Genomic DNA, 19,085 nt, shown 5'->3' with positions numbered 1-19,085 from the left:
AACTACCGCATTTTCTCTTAAGGACATATTCTTGAGGTAATTTTGAGACGAAAATCCTAATACAAAAATGTCGAGACTACAATAATTTTTTGAATTATAAGTTAACTTTAAATGCTTATAAGTAAAAAACTATTTTACTTTTATAGCCTCTATTATTATTTCTGGATTCTTTTGAACATTCTAAGACGAAAATCCTAATAAGAAAATATCGAGACTATAATAGTTTTCGAAACACATTATCTTTAACCAATTATAATTAAAAAACTATTGTAGCCTCGACATTTTTGTATTAGAATTTTCGTCTCAAAATTACCTCAAGAATACGATCTTAAGAGGAAATGCGGTAGTTGTGAGACACCCTGTATATTAATAAGACTTCATTCTTTGATTGAGAAATCTATCTTTGAAATATTATTTGATAATTTTGAAGTAATTTTTATAATAACAACATATTCTGAAAAATCGGATATTTATGAAACATATATTCTTCTATTTATTAACGGAAAGTTGAAAGTTCCTTCGAACATAAAAGATAGATATAATCTAATTAAATTCTGCGTAAAATTGCGACGTTTGTAAAAAACATATCTATCTACACTATAATCTACTCGCACTAAAAGATAATAACTTTTCATCACTGATCGTTTGAAGCTTCTCTCTATTCCTATTATACCTTATAAAACGATTCAAGAATTCTTAATTTATTGACATTTGCACGAGGCTGCTGTTTCTTAAGTAATTATATATTGAAACAGTTATGCAAGATTAATTATCTTTAATAATTACTTTTCTAATACACATATTTTTTATATAAACTGGAAAAAATAATATTATTATATATATACAATTTTATAAATAATTTTTTTAATTAATCTGAAAATATTTAAAGTTAACATCGTATTTTTAATATTACTGTTTAATATCAAACATTTTAAGTATTAATATTATCACATTTTTATTACATTTTTTTAACAGTAAAAGGAGACTCTCAATTCTTAGAAATTTCTTTTAACTAAAACGTTTAATAAAAACGTCGTCGATCATCATCGGGATTAAGAAATAAGAAAAAAAATAGTACAACCGTAATTACCCGAAAATATGAATAAAGTAGTTAATGTTACCAAGAAGCCATAAAGAAGCCGTAAAATGCCGCGGAGGAAACAGGCCAAATGCATACATGCGTAAATCCTATTCTGGATTGTAACGATTCGTGTTCTGAACGTAATATCTTTCTTGGGCGTCGATAATTTCACGTAGCGTAAGTAACTAAATTAAACGTAAAAACATAATTTTCCGTGTTAGTGATCCAACGGAACGAATAAAATTGAAAATAAATGATTATGGTCATAAACCGGTTTGAGATCTCCTTCAGGTCTACAAAACGTATCATAAATTCACATTTTCATGAAATTCTCTTATGTCAAAAATACAATATATTGAATAATACTTTCTCACTCGCGACTGCAAGAATCAGCCCACTTCATCTAATTGTATCAGCGCGCTAATTAAAGCATGTGTGATTTTTCACGCTCGTCGAGATGAAAACAAATGCTAGATATATAGTAAAAAGTCGGTATATAGCGCAATTATGTCCACAAATTGCGCAATGTTTTGTAATGATGAGTCTGTTCAACATTTTATACAATCTTATAATCTTTCTATTTCTCTCTCTTTCTCTTTCTCTCTGTTTCTTTCTTAAATTAAAATAATTTATGTCCAAATTTTATTAATTTCTATTCTGATTGCCTATATAACATCTTCAGTTTTATATTACATTATATATATATATATATACACATACACTCGATTATATGCATTAATCAAGTCATTCGTTAGAATATCATATAAATAGCCAACTTCAAGATGCTATAGCGTGTTGTTGTAAATCATACGATTTATTTTACAATAAAAATTCAGAAATCGTGGCTGAATCATAGATGTTTAACAACTCACTTCGTTTACTCTTGCTACATTTTCTTTCAATTATTTCTGTTTGTAGCGAATTGCTTTACCGCGCGAAAACATTATTAGATTGAATTACTACAAAACCGGATATCGATCCTCTCTTTATGATTCTCATTAACTTGTTAATTAGCCGTGAGACGTGCGTCAATGAAATACTTGCTTCAAACGATGAGCAAATAAAATAAGATTGCTTTAAATGCATACGCCAATCATTTTAAAACTATAAAATTATATTTTATAGCTCGTATTCAGAACACGCTTATAATGATGTTAGCGCACATTTAATATATAGTTTACATTTCATATACTATAGAATTTAAAAATAAAAACGCGCATTTATCGATAAAAGCGTGTTCTAAAAAAAATACGTAACAAAATAACACTTTTCCTTTGAACAACGCAAAATTTTTTAATAAATAGAGAAATATTTTATCTTATAATATCTTTCAACACAAAAGGAAACTATAATTATACTTTTAAAATTATTATATGTAAAATATTATTATTACATGTATAAATATTTTAATGAAAAACAGAATATAATTTAAGATGTATAAGAGGGGCGGAGAAGAGAGGATCTGAATATCTAGAATATCTTTTATTTTATTTTTTCTAACATTTAATAAAAACTATAATGTTACAAAGGTATATTTTTAATTTTAATTTCAATTAAAAAATACTTTTTTTATCAATAATCCTTCTGATTACTTTAAAAATATGATTAAAGTTACGAATGAAAATACGTATAATTTTAATTCCAAGTATAAAAATTTTAAAATATTTTGACTGTTATTTTTTTTGCGTTTTTTTTTTTTAAGGAATAGTGATGTCGCGCTGAGTATACAGTTATTTTTTTCTTTTCGCGCCACGCGACGCACGAAAGAGCGCAAGAAAAAGTGGGAATCTTGCGTGTAAACAGGTACTGGGTCAAACGGTAATAAATCGAGATGCCGGGACTTGGGAATCTCCACGAATGGCAGTACCGGAAAGATGCATTGCGCGGACGATCCGGTACCTTCCAAGAACCGCAAAAGGGTTGTCTAGTGCTGTAGAAATGCGCCGTACATCTTTACGGCACCAAAGATCTGGATATCTGCCAACATTAAAGTCAAGGTTGCCATATTTGTTGCGACAAGAGAGCAAACCTTTTGCGGACATCGTTTTCTTCCTTTTCCTTGTTTTTTCTTTCTCCAATGTGAGACGCGGGAAGAGCGATTGCCTTTCTAACGGATCACAATCGCAATGCTACTTTTAATTCCGCCTTCAATCGGTGTTATTCATGTTTTTTTTTTAATTCAATCGCAAAAAATTGCAGATGATGCTGAAATTGGTCGAGATACGTTATATTACGCAATTCAATATCCTTCTAAGAAAGCCAAATAAGAATTTGTGGAATAAAATGAAACGTCAGTAAAACGAGTGGACTGAGCTCGTTTAACATCGGCATTCCGTTTGCTAGAGTTTAGAAAGCGCAATTCTTAGCACGAATCGCGGCAGCGACGCATAATTGACAATTTTCACGTCGCTGACGCGACATTACTTTGTAATTACGTTGTACGTTGGCGTGTGCATCGGGATTTATTTCCTAGGTTTTCTTTCCGCAGCAAGATTCTACTCACGTAAAACTGCACTTAAAAGTTTTATGTGATAAAAACAACGGAGCATAAAATAAAATAAATGTGAAGAAGATTAGGTATAAAAAGGCATAACGACTAATAATCGCACGATGATAACGGAATCCAGTGGACGTTAAAAATTAAAAGAAGTTTGAAGAAACAAGATTTCAAAACAATTCTGGTATAAGTAAAAGACAACCTCATTTGTTACAATTCTAGATATGTATTACAGTTAAATTATAGTTTAACTGTACGAACGTAATGCAGCGTAAAATAAAGTAAATTTGAACGCGCAGGAGAAGTAAAAAGGTGTAAAAAGGTGTAACGACCAATAATTGTGTAATGAAAACACAATTAAGTGGCTGTTGGAAATTAAAAGTAATTTTAAAAGAATTCGTATAAATAATAAACAATCATGGTTTTCCAATGTAATTATAATTGAATTCTCGTTTAACCGAATGAGCAACGTATAATAAAGTAAGTTTAAACGCACGAGAAATTAGGTACAAAAAGATAACAAAAACTAATAATTGCGCTATAATAATAGAATCAAGTGGCATTAAAAAGAGCAAAGTTTCGAAAGAACCCAGATAAATAAAAAACGAAGTTAGTTTTTACAGTTTCCAATTTATTATAATCTGATCTTCTTTAATTAAAATGAGACAAGTTTTATTTTTTGTCAACTCAGTACGGGATAATTCTTTAAAAAATAATCAATTTATTTTTCGTTGACTCAATACAGGATAACTCTTTAAGAAATAATCGCCTCGAAGGATGTACACACCGAGAAGTATTAGGAATACATGTTTTCTGTTGCACATTAATATCGCCAAGTCTACTATCGCACCTGTCTCGTTAATTTTGCGCTCATGTTCCAATCTAGTGGCGCAATAGTTTAACGATCGCGCAACTCAGTGAGTTCGCAAGAGCGCGACGCGCATCATAACGTGTCGGCGCGGTTTCAAGAAACCTCGAGTGCGAAGTTGCGATATCGCATTATCTTTATTTCCGTGTGACATAATTCGGCAGCATTAAACGCTTGTCAGCGGCGAGCACACAATCGGTTTATATCGCGACGGTGGTTCACTTACGCGGTCGAATACAAGCCGGTATGGGCGAACGAGAAACATCCTTCGCGAAATGCATTTGCATTCAAGTGCGGAATTAATAACTTCGTGTCTGTTATCCAGTAACCAACCCGCTAATTAAACGGCAACGCAAGTCATATTTTTTTTATTATGCGTCTTTTATTATGGACGAAAATGCGAGAAACAGTAATATAGGAGCTTCTCTCAAATAAATGCATTTGAGAAATGTTATATTGTGAAACTTTCTATAAATCGCGTATATAAATCCAGGACGATATAATTATCTATAATTATCTATTTCTACAATTAACTTCCTGTTATTTTAAGGTAAATAGTTACTTCGAGTGTTAAAAATATTAATTATGACGATATCAAGAAACTCTGTATTTTGATTATTGGTAACGCATCACATTAATACTATCTACCAAATAAATAATCGAAAAGAAGAAAGAGATATTTAATAAACTTGAATAAAACACAGCCTAGATCTTATTTAATTTCTCAAATTAATTTAATCAGTCCAACTTAAATGTGTGTTATAAAGAAGAAAATAAAAAAAAACAAACAATTAACTTTTTTCTGAGCTCTCAATTGATTCAAAAAAGTTAACTCGTCATTTCTACAATGATCAATTTAATTATTAATTACTGTTAATTATAATAAATTACTATTAGCTAATTATGATACTATCAATTAATTATAATAGACAGCAGTCATTTTATTTTATACCGACCTGAAGATAAGAGCTGGCTGCTGACAGAACTAAACGATGCGCGAGGAATCGCTGACCTCCCGGACAGCACAGGGCCACATCAGCGAACCTCTGCGACAACATGGCCTCCTTCAGAATGTCACCGACGTCCGGTGCCCTCCCAGAAACGCGGATCACTTCTCCCATCATGCTCCACTTGTTTATGATCAATGATCGCCCGAGACACTCGCGGAAGTAAGCACTCCCTGTGGAAAGTCCTTGGCTATTTCATCTGTATACTTGACTTTACGGCACTTGGGAAAGCAATATCTTTACAAAACTTCGAAAGTTCTTAACAATTGCTCTTCAGTCGAATTGTTGTCCATTCCATCGTCAGCTTTCAAGTAAATCCATCTACCAGGGAAATTCGCGAGGACCTTGAAATCTTCGAATGTCCTTTTTCTCGCAGTCTTCACTAAAATTTATACAAATTTGAACGAAAATCCCTTATCCTTTTTTTCGAGCAAGTTCAGTCGTTTATATTGCTATTTTTATTACGCAAAGTATTCATAACAATGGCATTAATAATTATAATTTTGATGGTACCGTTACAACGGAATCTTATTTTGGGGGTCTTTACAAATCGCGTGTAAGTTCTTGTTAACACGTGATCGATCGATTCACATTTACAAATGACTTTTGTTGACTCTATTGTTTGACGTAGACTTATGGCTATATAATTATTGGCATTTATCAACGATAACGATGTAGGTATCAGCTGTCAAGTCATCATTGTAAGATTTATGAATGTCCACAATTTCTTTTATTCGCTTTTTGAACTCGCTTTTTATTTACCGTTAAAATTAATTCGGTAGTCAGCAGATTAAGTCAATCGATATAGTCTCAGTAACTTCCACACACCTTAATCTTATGCCTATTAATTAATCTTCTTTCTAGTCTACTCTTATCTATAGTCATCAAAATCAGATGAGCCTTTCTGAAATCGAACTTTCGAATAGAGAAATTTGAATATCCAAAATCTTTAACGCTGGCGATTCTCTTTTTTTATATTAATATAAAATTCTATTTTATTGTGTCCTAAAGCTAAAGACAAATTTTTGAAACATATTTTATTTAAAAAGTATTTAACAATTGGATTAATTTACACCTTTTTCATATTTTTACTATATTTTTCATACATTTATAAATTTATATAAAACAAAAGTTATACAGATATTTTTAAGAATCGTTTGTTTCTTCATCAGAGAAAGCTCGAAAAATCCAGAGTACGGAAGCGAGTGTCTACTTTCGGTAAATAAATTACACTGCTACCTCTACGACATTGTTCGCATTTCACATAGTTCCCGATCAACACACGTTCGTTCCTCTATCGTACGTTGATACATCTTTAATAAGACGTTTTCATTGACCAACATGCGCGTACGCGGGCACTTAGATATCTTCCTCGTCCAGTCGTTCTCTATACGGTTTTAAAAACTCCGACTTGAGGTTTCCTTCCTGCGATCAGTTTTTTAACCGAATACTTTTTGCAGCTCCGAGTCGCTCGGTATTACGCGATACTCTGATAATTCCACCAGAATGCAGTCGGACGAGTCGATTTCACGACAAATTCATACTACCGCTCGGATATGCTTTGCACACGTCGGCATACGAATCCACCGTCGGGATCATCCTGGTCCGCTTAATGAACGCCGACCTTCTCTTCTAAATTACTCTTCCTCGACCATCGCCGCAATTAGTAGATCTCGAAATTACTCGAGAGCACACTTTCTGCACGCTATGGATCTACCTTCGAATCCTCAATCAATCCTCTGTCGATCTGCGTCGCAACGTATGAATTATCCCAATCGACGAAAGAATCTTTGCTTGATTACTTCATCATATTAATGCGTCACATCGTCTTTTATAAAATGTTTCATGATACACAAATGTTTTGATTGTGCGATATTTCTGAATTAGGAATCATTGCAAATCCTTTTAATTTATTAAATCAGTTATGAACAAATGCTAGATTGATAATATTACGGAAGTGTCCATTTGTCTCAATCAGCGAAAGTACGTAATTGTATCAAATCAGTCAGCTGATCTATCAAAATGTCAAATCAGTTTGATTTAATAATTAGTTCCTGATTAAAGTTCAGTTCACAACGATCTTTTTATTAGACTAAAAGAATCCTACCGAATTACTCTAGTCTAATTAGATCTAAGTGTCAAATTAAGTATTGTATTTATAGAAACAGATACGATGGATGCATCGATCTACGAAGGAAAATTTGAGAGATCGTCAGCGATTCCCGGGTCGCATCGCGAGTACTCGCGGATACGCTCGACATCTCAATCGCCGCGGTCTCGAATTCGCGGATCTCAAATTTCCGGGATCGTCGTCGTGCGTTCTCTGGCGAATCGCGCTCGCTCGCAGCGCTCACGCGAGGAGAACCCGTCGCTGAACGACTCAGCAGGGCGACTGCCACCTGAAACGCTCAGGTGAGCAGAGACCACCTCTGCCACCGCGAGAATGGTCTCTTCGACAAGACGGAGAGAGCACTCGCAGGGAACTCCTCCCATGTCTCGCTGCTCTATCCCCCCCTCGAACGGAGTGCACCTGCGTGCACTCGTTTTGTATGCATATGAACATCCTGTGTTCTGTGGTACATCACTTTACAATTAATTTCCAATCGCATTAAAATGAGGAAAGCGATAATGGAATAGCCAATGCGATTGTAAAACTTTTTAATTTTTCCGAAGAACGTGGAATCATTTTAATTTCAATCGCATTTCGGTTTTCGACAATGAAGATATTCGATAAGAATAATACAGTTGATTATGAGCAATGAAAAAGTAAAGGATTATAGGAAAAGATACGAAGTTATTTTTTGAGGCGAAAGCAATTTAATACTAATGATATTAATAACAGAAAATACATTAGAGATGAATTAGAAATAGCTGGCCTGGAATTGTAGATTGTGTAGACAATTAGGATTCATCTCAACCCGTTCGGCTTCATACCGATCAGCTATTTTTCTAGAAACCATAGACGAATGAAATGCAGAGATCTCAGTTTGCTTGACGTTGAAATAAATTGTAACTTAAATACGGAAATATGTCTGTAATATACTTAGCATTCTAATTCCTGTATAGGACGATTCATACACACTTTATCAATTTGTAGTATTAGGAACAGAAATATACAAAAATTGCTGTGTGAACATAATTATTTTATTCATTTCTTCAGTTTTTTTTTAATTAAGATTTTCAGTCAGACATTCAATTTATTTTATTCACATTCATTTTATTTTATTAAATTCAAATTGATATGAAATTGATGCTTTTTAATGTCAAAAGAAATTTCAATCATTAAGAATATATTTGTCTTTTTACTAATTTCGTAGAAAAGAGAGATGAGTTAGTAGAAGATTAAGAAAGAAGAGAGAGAGAGAGAGAGAGAGAGAGGGAGAGAGACATTATACGTATAGTCTCTTTGAAGAAATATTAATTTCTGTAATGAAAACACTTTTGTCTCTGGCGTTTGAAACTACGTGTACACGTTATAGTCCTATCACTTGTAGAAAGGTGAGCGTAGATAGAACTAAGAGTATCAAAAGCAATGCGCGAGAGAACGCGCGACCACTTCACGAGGGAATTCGTGTGCTAATGTCAGCTGTCAGTGAGTTAAGCGGATAATCGTTAGCGCGTTATGTTTATAAGCGTCGAGTATGGCAATATCAGTATAACTATAAGAGAATATCGAAATCGAAGAAACGAATGGGATTTTCTGCGATATCGCTCACCGACAGCCCGTTTATCAAGTATAATTGACTAATAATATCAATTGGTATTAGTATACATGTAGGAAATATAATGTGTATTTTTTCCCTCAACTGCATACATATATATGCATAATATGTATATATTTATATATTTACACACACACACACACACACACACACACACATATGTATAAATTTTGAACAAGTCTAAAAGAATCAAATAATAATTTATAAATCTATAAATCTCAAAAAGAAAAAACTGTTAAAAAATCAAATTGAGATCTTCTGAAATGAGAGATTTAGAAAAGAATACAATTACGAAATGTTTATTTCGATATAGATTTTCATCTTTATAAACTTTTATATATTTCATTAGAACTTTCGTGCCAAGAAAGTATTTCTTTAAAAAACTACACACGCTAACTCACGAGAGTAATAATATTTTTGTAATTTTTAATGGAACTGAGAAAGCTTATCATTATACATACCTTTTATTGGCTTACCGGAACATGGCAATTACGTGTGTCTCTGGAAGAGAACACAGTTTATATACATATATACATATATATATATGTATGATGTATTTATAATTAATCTATTATTAATCTATTATTAATGGATCAAAACTATCCGACAATCTTAAATTTGACCTACTGATGTACCATCATTTACGTTCAAAAGTCTTAATCAAAGGAATGTAATCAATTCTATGATTTCACGTTAATATAACGTGCTTAAAAAAAACAAATTCTAAAATTATTTGTATACAACTTATTGAAATAATTATTTAATTCTATATTTGCCAAATTGCATTACACGAGAAACCTAAAAGTTTACTAACTTTTATTTAAAATTTTTTTTCTGATTTCATTTTACACACATCACTAATTTTATTATATTTATAATTATTATTACTCTAATTTTTATTGTTTAGAATTTTTTTAAGATCTGGCGAAAGTCAAATAATCCATTGAAATTAATGGTCTTTATCAAAGAATGAACAACTGATATTATCTTTTTACATTTAATATATATGTTATATTTGCGAAAGTTTTGTAATCGCAGTGCAGAATGATATTTTATCACGTAAAAATGATTTTGCGATAGGAAAAGAGATCGTGATAATGGCGCATACTTGGATTCTTATCTGCCTAGAGAGAATGTAAATCGGTACCGAATTAGGGAGTGTCTAAGGTAGAAATGACATATTGTTGGATACCATTAGCTCGGTTTCCTTGATGCTAAAATTACGCTCGTACAAACGCGATGATAACGGTCTTCGTATAATTGTATACTTAAATTCGTATACGATATCCTAAGTACCATAAAAACACACACATGTCAAATTTTAATACCTTTTCTTTTATGGCAGCGAGATATTTTTTTACACCGGCAATTACACGCCTCATTGCCTAGAATAAATATCATTTTTAGAACTTTATCTGACTGACGAATTCGAACAAAGATTACTCCCGATAAAATTTTAAAAATATTTTTGATGCACTCATTGAATTAACAATGTGATTATTGATAATACTACTTAACAAAAGTACATAATACTACTTAACAACTACTTAAAAAAAATGATTTTTTTCCGTAATTATTTGTTTCCTGAATATGATCCAGTTTATCAAATTATTTTATTACGTTTATTATTTTATTAATTGTTGTATATAAAAGAAACTTCAGATAATATGTTGCAAAAAGGAACTGCTCTTTGATGTATTTTAACGTAATACAATTATACGATATGTGACGTATTGAAAAAGGTTTATTGCAATTAAAATTAAGTATGTTAAGACTTTCAAATTTTAAAATGAATTTGTTGTGTTGAGATTAAAAAGATACTTATGATTAACAAGAGTTTGCATCAAAGTTGCGATTCATATGAGTCTTTAGGGATCTACCAAATATTTTTCAATTATATTATTCAAATTAAAATATTTTTCAGATCACTAAATACTAATCTGATATCAAAGCTAATAAATTCAATTTAAATTGTATGAAAATCCCTATACATTAATTATTTAAAAAATTTAGTATCGTTTTTAAAGAAACGATAATGAACAAGTAACTAAAGAGCTGTTGAGAATACTAAATTAAATGATGACCTTCAAATCATGATGTTTCTAACAGATAAGATTTTATTCGCAAATTGTTAATTGGCTTCATAAACCACCTTAAAAATACCAGTTATTAAGCTATAATGAACATTAACAAAAGAGTTCGTTTGACGCGGTGTCTATCATTTCTAATTCCGTTACGGTGCGATTATTATAGACATAAGGACGGCGCTACTTCCAGCCATATTATCTTAAGACTGACAATGAGTAAGGGAAATCGATCTCTCCCTCCGTCAAATTGATGAACCCGACCTACGAACACGTGTGACGGATGATGATGGAGAATAAGCTGAAACTGCTGCCGCTACTTCGAAGTCATCCTAAGAGCGATACATTATAACGGCACAAGTGTGAAGGTTGAAACGAGTTCCTTGAAAGTATCGAACGTCGAACTGGTGTGATGCAGTTTATTTAATGCACGAAAGATAGATTTCAAAAAAGAAAAGACATTATATCGAATATTCATAAATAGCATGCTTAATCTTCAGAAAATTTAACTGTATTTCTCTCGTTAGATTTTCATTTGCACAGAAATTTAAGATGCAAGATGTGACTAATTTAATATCGAATAATACGTAATTATTGCATAATAGTTTATTAAATAAATAAAATAAAATGCACAATTGCAATAAAAAATTACGTTAATAAAATTTTATAATTATCTTCAGACTTTTATTTTAATTCTTTTAGCATTTGATGGAACATGCAAAGTATTATTATAAAAGTATTATTATAAAGGATAATAGATAAAAAGTAGTTGAAATTAAATAGCTATGTAAATAGACAAAATTAAATAAGTTACATCATTTTGAAGAAGAAATCTGTCAATTTTACCAACACAATACAAAAGAAAAGAAAATTTAAGAGAAAAATTACAATTGATAACGAAAAGTATAGAATAGATTTTGAAGGGAACAAATTTTGAGCTCATTAAAATTACCAAGATGATCAAATCAATTATTTATTTATTTTCTTGATAAATGTTTGTTTCAAATCTTTATCTAATCTTAATACTATGTCAATTTTTTAAATAAAAATTCGTTCTCAGATAACTTTATAGCACTTTTACAGATCGTAGGTAAATAAAAATGGTTCTTTTCCTGATGTCTGCTTAAAAAAATAATATTTGTAAATTTGCTACCAAATGCAACGATTCATCTGAATTTCGCTCGGTATCGTAAAAATGCGGAAAAAATACTGATCCGGAGTGAAAGCAATAGCAAGATGCGTTACCGTTCACGCCTTATCAGGGTCGTGATAATTACACGAATGACTTGTCGAAAGGTTCCGTTGGACGAAAAGATACTCTAATGAAATAAGTCTACAATTACAGAATTTAACATAAAAATTTCGACCGTGATTTCTCTCGATCGTATCTTATTAATTTATTTCAATAATTGCATTAATATTTCACAAAAAGATAACTGAAAAATTCTTTCATTTGACAGATTTTTTTTCCGTCCCAGATATCTCGAATCTTTATAAAATAATTTCCCAAAAACTGATTAAAAACTTACTTTAAAAAATAACACACAGTTATAATAACAAAAATATACATTCTACATCTTATATTTTATATTTTCGTTTGTCTCCTTGAAAGATTATCTTTAGATTATATCTATTACGTTTTATACATATTAATATTTTTAACTTTCTTCTTAATTCGCAAGATTTTAGATAATCTATCATCTTATAATTTCCCTGTATTTTCTCTTAAGATAAATCTTTCCATCAAATACATCATTCTACAGAAAGGGACGTCCGAACACACTATACACATAGCGTTACTAACTACACCGTAATTATATCTGCTGAGAAAGGTTCTCAGGAAATGCTTAACGGTGGAAATTCCGTGATAAATCTACGATGTGCAAATAACGGAGTTGTAGATGATCACAGGAATCCGACCCGAATTCGAGCGATCCTTCCGTGTCGATTGAGCTCGCTCGCGGCAGAAGAAACACTTCGGTTCACCGTGTTGTTTGTTGGCATTCGAATAAAAATCTCATCGATCATCGCCGATGAAACACGTGGCACGGTAAACAGACATTTGCTGCATAACATGCGCGTGCCGGCCGCGTGTGCAGCAACGCTCGTTCGTTCGGAACGAAGCACGTGGTCCCGTCATCGCTAAATCCATTAGCATGCAGAGAGAACGTTTTCCAGGTTGATTATCGGGCAAATATTGTTCCGCGCTCGGTTACCGTTTTATTCACACGCCGACCCAGCTTGCTGACACTGTTTCGTACTACATCACATACTACCATATCTGCTGTCAGGGGTTCCCATCGAAGGAACACCTGTCGTAAAGAATATAACTTAATCTTCGTAAACCTAATCTTCCGTATACGTAACACAATAAAAATATTATTTAAAAAAGAGAATGCCTGAAAAGAACAATGCAAGATGTAATGTCATAAAAAACTTGTAATTACCTTTATTTTCAATCAAATGAACTAAACGTTTCAATTCATACTCAATTTTTTAAATTGTGATAATATCAAATTATAAGTCATGACTTTTATCAAGCGATAATTTATATCAATCTATTGTTTCGACAATAAAGATATCCAAATATCACCAAAATAATAAGATATAAAATTAAAATTAAAATATTATTATTTAATGCTTTTTCTTCTTTATGAATGATAATTCTTAAATCCGGATATAATTATTTAAAAAATATTTATATACTATATAATACTATATAATTCCTCTCCTTTTAAAATTTTATATATATATCTAATACACAAATTCATAATATATTAAAGTTTTAATTTTAATATTAAAAAATAATAAGTCATGGCATGAACTTTGACTCAATTCTAAGAAATAAGATTTAATTTTTGAAGTATTTAAACTAATGTTCTTGATTAGCCCTTGATATTCACTTAATCAGAAATTTCCTTATTAATATTCACGAGTCTAGCATATTATAAATTAATATGTCTTTGCTGGTTAACATAATTAAACGATTATTTTATTTTAAAAGTAAAAATCCGAGAAATATAAGAATATTTAATTTAAAATTATGAAAGGATGTAAAAAAACATTTGTTGTACACAATTTTTTACAATGTAGTTGAAGAAAATGTTTAGTCCACTGGACCCGTAAATATCGATAAGGAATAATAACAACTTAAAAATAATGTTTTTAATGATATTCTGAAGATAAGCTAACGTAAGCCTTCGCTTACGAGAAGCATTCTGCGAAAAATGTCAACTCTTTACGTTCAAATATACAACACGTATCAGAAATAGAAGTAGAGATATGCTTGGCGCAAAGCACGTGCCATTCTTATCTGTCCTTGCAATATTCACTCTACTGATTTATTATTACTCTCACTTGTGCAGTTTGGGAGCTGCTGCTTTAAATGCAACTAGACGACGCAATTTCAAATGTTCGTTGTTTAGCGCTTCTCTCTTTGCACGAGGTTGTAACTTAAAAATCCTCGCAGCCGCACAGCTGGATGAGATATCGAGTTCCTCTTGGCCGAGATCTCGGGCTTTTTCTCGTTGTGTACATTCACAGATACGATTTCTTCAGATAGGATTGTTCTCACCTTTCCAACCATTTCTCTAATTTGTTCGCGTACCTTCGCAAAAATATCTGATAGCAAAGAGATTAATCTGTACACGTACCAACGAATCTTTTGATAGATAAAATATTCGCGCGTTCACCTCTCACATTCTTCTACAGATATCATATGAAATTTATTTTGTTATATAAATAAATAATTATTCCACGAAATTGGCATCCTCTCTCAAAAGATAATACCGAGAAATCGAATTAATAATTTAACACTTTCATATACAAATATTATAACTTATATTTTACGATTAGAGACACGAATTTAAATATATATAAAATATATTAAAAGAGAAAAAATATATATTTAGATTTACGTGGATCAAAGTAATCACAGAGTCATTTTTTTAAAATTTAAATTATCGTCACGTTACGAAGATTTTATCCGAGCCGTCTGAATAACAACTTACTCTGAGGGATGACGAGGAAGGCAGACCAAACGGTGCCTTGTTTGCACTTGATAAACGAGCGACGTTTTCTTCCGCGGTGTATTGGCGATGTTTGCTCGTCGTTTAATGCCGACGGCAACCTGACTTAAATATTTAGCACGTACAAGATGAACAACAAGACTGTCTGCTTGCCATGTCCGAGCTTTCGTCCTTCTCTCCTTCTCTCCTCATGAAACTCGTGGCGACGCAAGTTCTTCGCCAATATAAAAAAAATGTGGACGCCAAGTAGATCAGCATTCTAAGTTTGGACACGATTTATATTCATATGCGTATTTTACTTTATACTTATTTTGTAGTTACTTAATTTGATTATTTTGGGTTTGCTTCTATAAAATTTTATTATATGTATTTGTTATTTTATAATATCTAATAAAGTGACATAAATATACAGGTAATGTAATATACCTCTCATTTTACTCATCATATTTTATAATACGTACTCATTACGTTACGTACAAAAAAAAATAAAATATACAGAAAAAATGTTCTCCACGTCATATCTCGTTAGCTTCCGCTCGCCTTTCGAGGCGGAATTGCAATTCTCAAAGTGTGCAACGAAGCAGCAATTCTCTTCGTTTCCTCTCTCGCAAGAAGACTAACGAGTGATAGAAAGGGAGTGGCCGGTCAGCTTCGTCGTTCTAATCATTTTCCAATCAATAGATCAAGCTTTAATTGCTTCTCCAGGAGACCGTTATGGGATTCCATAGTCGCGCGGAAAGAGATAGGGGAGCGATCTCTCCAGGAAGGAAAGTCACATTGTGCCGCGAGATTCGTATCGAGATTTCCCTTCCACCCCGAGCATGACTCGACCAATCACCGATGTATCGCGCAAATTGTCTGTAATCTTAGCGCGCGTTTTTGTGGAAATAACACGCCGAGAGTATCACGCATCCGTTGAGTTCTTAGTCGCACCCAGCCGCATCATTCCGCAAGGTTTTTCTTCGCAATGATGCACCGCCTTTTAAAGAAATAAGCCGCCGTGATAGTTGCTGCTCGATGGTGCAAGCATTAAATATAATTAGGATTTAATCATATACTAAGGGAATATGAGAGGAGCACATATGATTGAACTTGTTTTAATTGTGAATAAATCAAAACGTACGTAACTGACGATGGATTCGAAACAAGTTTGTATCTTTATGATCCATATTACCTCCTTGATATAATATCCTTGCTACATTAAGCTTATTTTATTTATACCTGTTTTATGTAACGCAAAACAGCAAAAATAATGAATGGATAATTAATAAATGCAAAAAGAGAAATTTAATCAGTCATTAATTGTACATTCCGATGCGGATGTGATCAATTCATTTAGAATTATAAAAATCGATTTTTTTTTATTGCAGTCATTCGTGAAATAAGATTAGTGAAATAAGATAGTTAAAGATGCTCAGATTAGTATCAGTAATATTAATAAATTAAATTGCTTACCGATTTAATTTGTGATATTACGTACTCCAGTTTCGTTCTAAGGGTGCATTCTGTTTCACGCATAATGTGCATAATACATCATTTATCCTTGTTTAACATTCAGTGAACAACAAAGATAAATGATACATCATGCGCATCATGCGTGAAACGAAATGCACTCAAAGACTATGTTTCAAGACCGACAAACGATCCTCGAGGAGTTTACTTAAACTGAAAATTATAAAAATTCATACAAAAATTCCCAGGTAGAAAGCTGACGTAATTTTTCGTCATTTTGACGTGAAAATGACATTAAAGATGTCATTTTTACATCAAAATAAGAGTTGTTATAGATATAGTAAGAGCAGTCGTGACCAAATATGGCCCTTTTGACTTACTTGAGTCGAACATTTTTCGGTCCATTTTCACTTAATAAAGATTATATAAATATTTCTAAATATTACTATTTATCTTGAATAGTTTGTTAGAATAATATTTAAATTCTTTCTCTGAAAGTAACATTCTTTTCATTCCACTACGTTCCAATTCGCTACATTCGAATAATTGTAGTCATAACTTCGACAATGTTGATCACTATAATAAATAATCGCCGTAAGATATCGCAATATCTCCAAACTTTCATGAGGTATAAATGATTTTGTGCCCGAAGCAATCGAGGATTTTATAAATATATTATCGAGTTTCGCGGTCGTGTCGGGGCGCGATTTTCGATACCCAGCCATCCCGCGATGTTGTTAAAGGGAAGAGCCGGGACTCGTTCAAGGCGAGCCACATGCCACTGCAATTAACGACCCGATATTTTATCTGGAAAACAAGGCGAAACAGCCAATATTATTGCATCATGAGCTTGACGTGGCAGCTGTAAGAATACATTAAATCTCTGAAAGTGGTGCAAGCGAGTGCGAGCGCGCGAATTGCTCTCCTGAATATAACGGTGCGGTCGTCAACGACGCCACATTGTACGAATTCTGCAAAATTGCGACGATAAATAATAAGAATATTACTTGTCACGCAGTAACGGCATTTAAATGATTTTCTGTCGTCAAATTAATAGACAATACCTGTCATCAAGACACCGCTATGCGTCTGTCAGCGCATCTTGCTATGTTTATCGTCGCGCGAGACTTATATTAATTCTCTCTTTTTCTTTCTAGAAAAGCTCGTAATATACATCACACAATGCTCTCGATTTTAGCGTTTTTCACTGGCAGAACTGGTGCGCACTCAGTGCACATTAAAGCTGTTGTACACTAATCTAATCTGAATGTAAAAGTGAAATATCTCAATTAATAAAATACCCAATGTATTTTTTATCAAATAGCACAATAAAATATATTGAGGATTTCGCGATTTTAATTCGTTTCTATATTTTTATTAAACGTACATCTTTGTGTCGATTTTTGTACAATATTTATCATTCTTTTCTTCTGCGTACATGTATATATGCGCGTGTATGTGTGTGTTGTTTTTCGTTTTATAGTGCATATAATAGCGAGCAGAGCAATACGATTATTTACTCTCAGATAGCCAAATATCCCAAGGAGAACAAAATATCAAAATAATGTCAATTTGACGTCATATTGACGGATTTATGTCATTTTTTTATCATGATAAAAATCTTGATCTCAGATGATCTAAGAATGACTTTATACTCCGAATGCGGGAATTTCGGATCACCCCGTATACATATGAAGTCATTTATATACAGTCATTCTTAAATCATCTGAGATCGAGATTTTTATCATTACCAAAAAATGACATAAATTCGTCAATATGACGTCAAATTGACATTACTTTGATTTCCTTGTTCTCCTTGGGATATTTGGCTATCTGAGAGTAAATAATCGTATTGCTCTGCTCGCTATTATATGCACTATAAAACGAAAAACAACACACACATACACGCGCATATATACATGTACGCAGAAGAAAAGAATGATAAATACCAGGGATTACCCAAGAACATGTAACTGTATCTATTTACGTTATTGCGTAATGCGTGCGCGGAGGTAATTAACGGAGCAATTAATCGGCGCGCAACAAGACGCCGCGCCGGCTCTTTAAACGCCACAAATCCATCTCGGGGAATTAACACGCGGGAAAAAAGCTGGCACCAACCGAACAACTTCATTCGATATATCCCTCGCGTATAAAGTTACGTCGCCGGGGCGCTAGGCCATATTCCGTTTCTGCCGTTCCATTGAAAAACCAGGCATATTCCGTTACGCGATATCGCGCATTGTGTGAGACATATATATATATATATATATATAGACAATTTCATGATTTGATGATCGTTCTGGAAGGCAATAGAACACTTCTAGAAAATCTTACTAAAATATC

General features: G+C 32.5%; 1 protein-coding gene across 1 annotated transcript in view; it reads right to left on the bottom strand.

Annotated features, from left to right (window-relative positions):
• Positions 1–5,907, bottom strand: part of LOC108731093 (uncharacterized) — a 31,896-nt gene extending 25,989 nt beyond the window's left edge. The window contains exon 1 of the mRNA XM_018461182.1: positions 5,403–5,907. Coding sequence (XP_018316684.1) covers positions 5,403–5,570 — 168 coding nt within the window. The 5' untranslated portion in view covers positions 5,571–5,907. The remainder of the gene's footprint in view (positions 1–5,402) is intronic.
• Positions 5,908–19,085: the final 13,178 nt, after the last annotated feature.

Source organism: Mycetomoellerius zeteki, unplaced genomic scaffold, assembly GCF_001594055.1.
Source record: "Mycetomoellerius zeteki isolate Tzet28-1 unplaced genomic scaffold, Tzet1.0 scaffold120, whole genome shotgun sequence".
Classification (NCBI taxonomy): domain Eukaryota; kingdom Metazoa; phylum Arthropoda; class Insecta; order Hymenoptera; family Formicidae; genus Mycetomoellerius; species Mycetomoellerius zeteki.
This window is presented reverse-complemented; position numbering and strand designations above follow the sequence as displayed.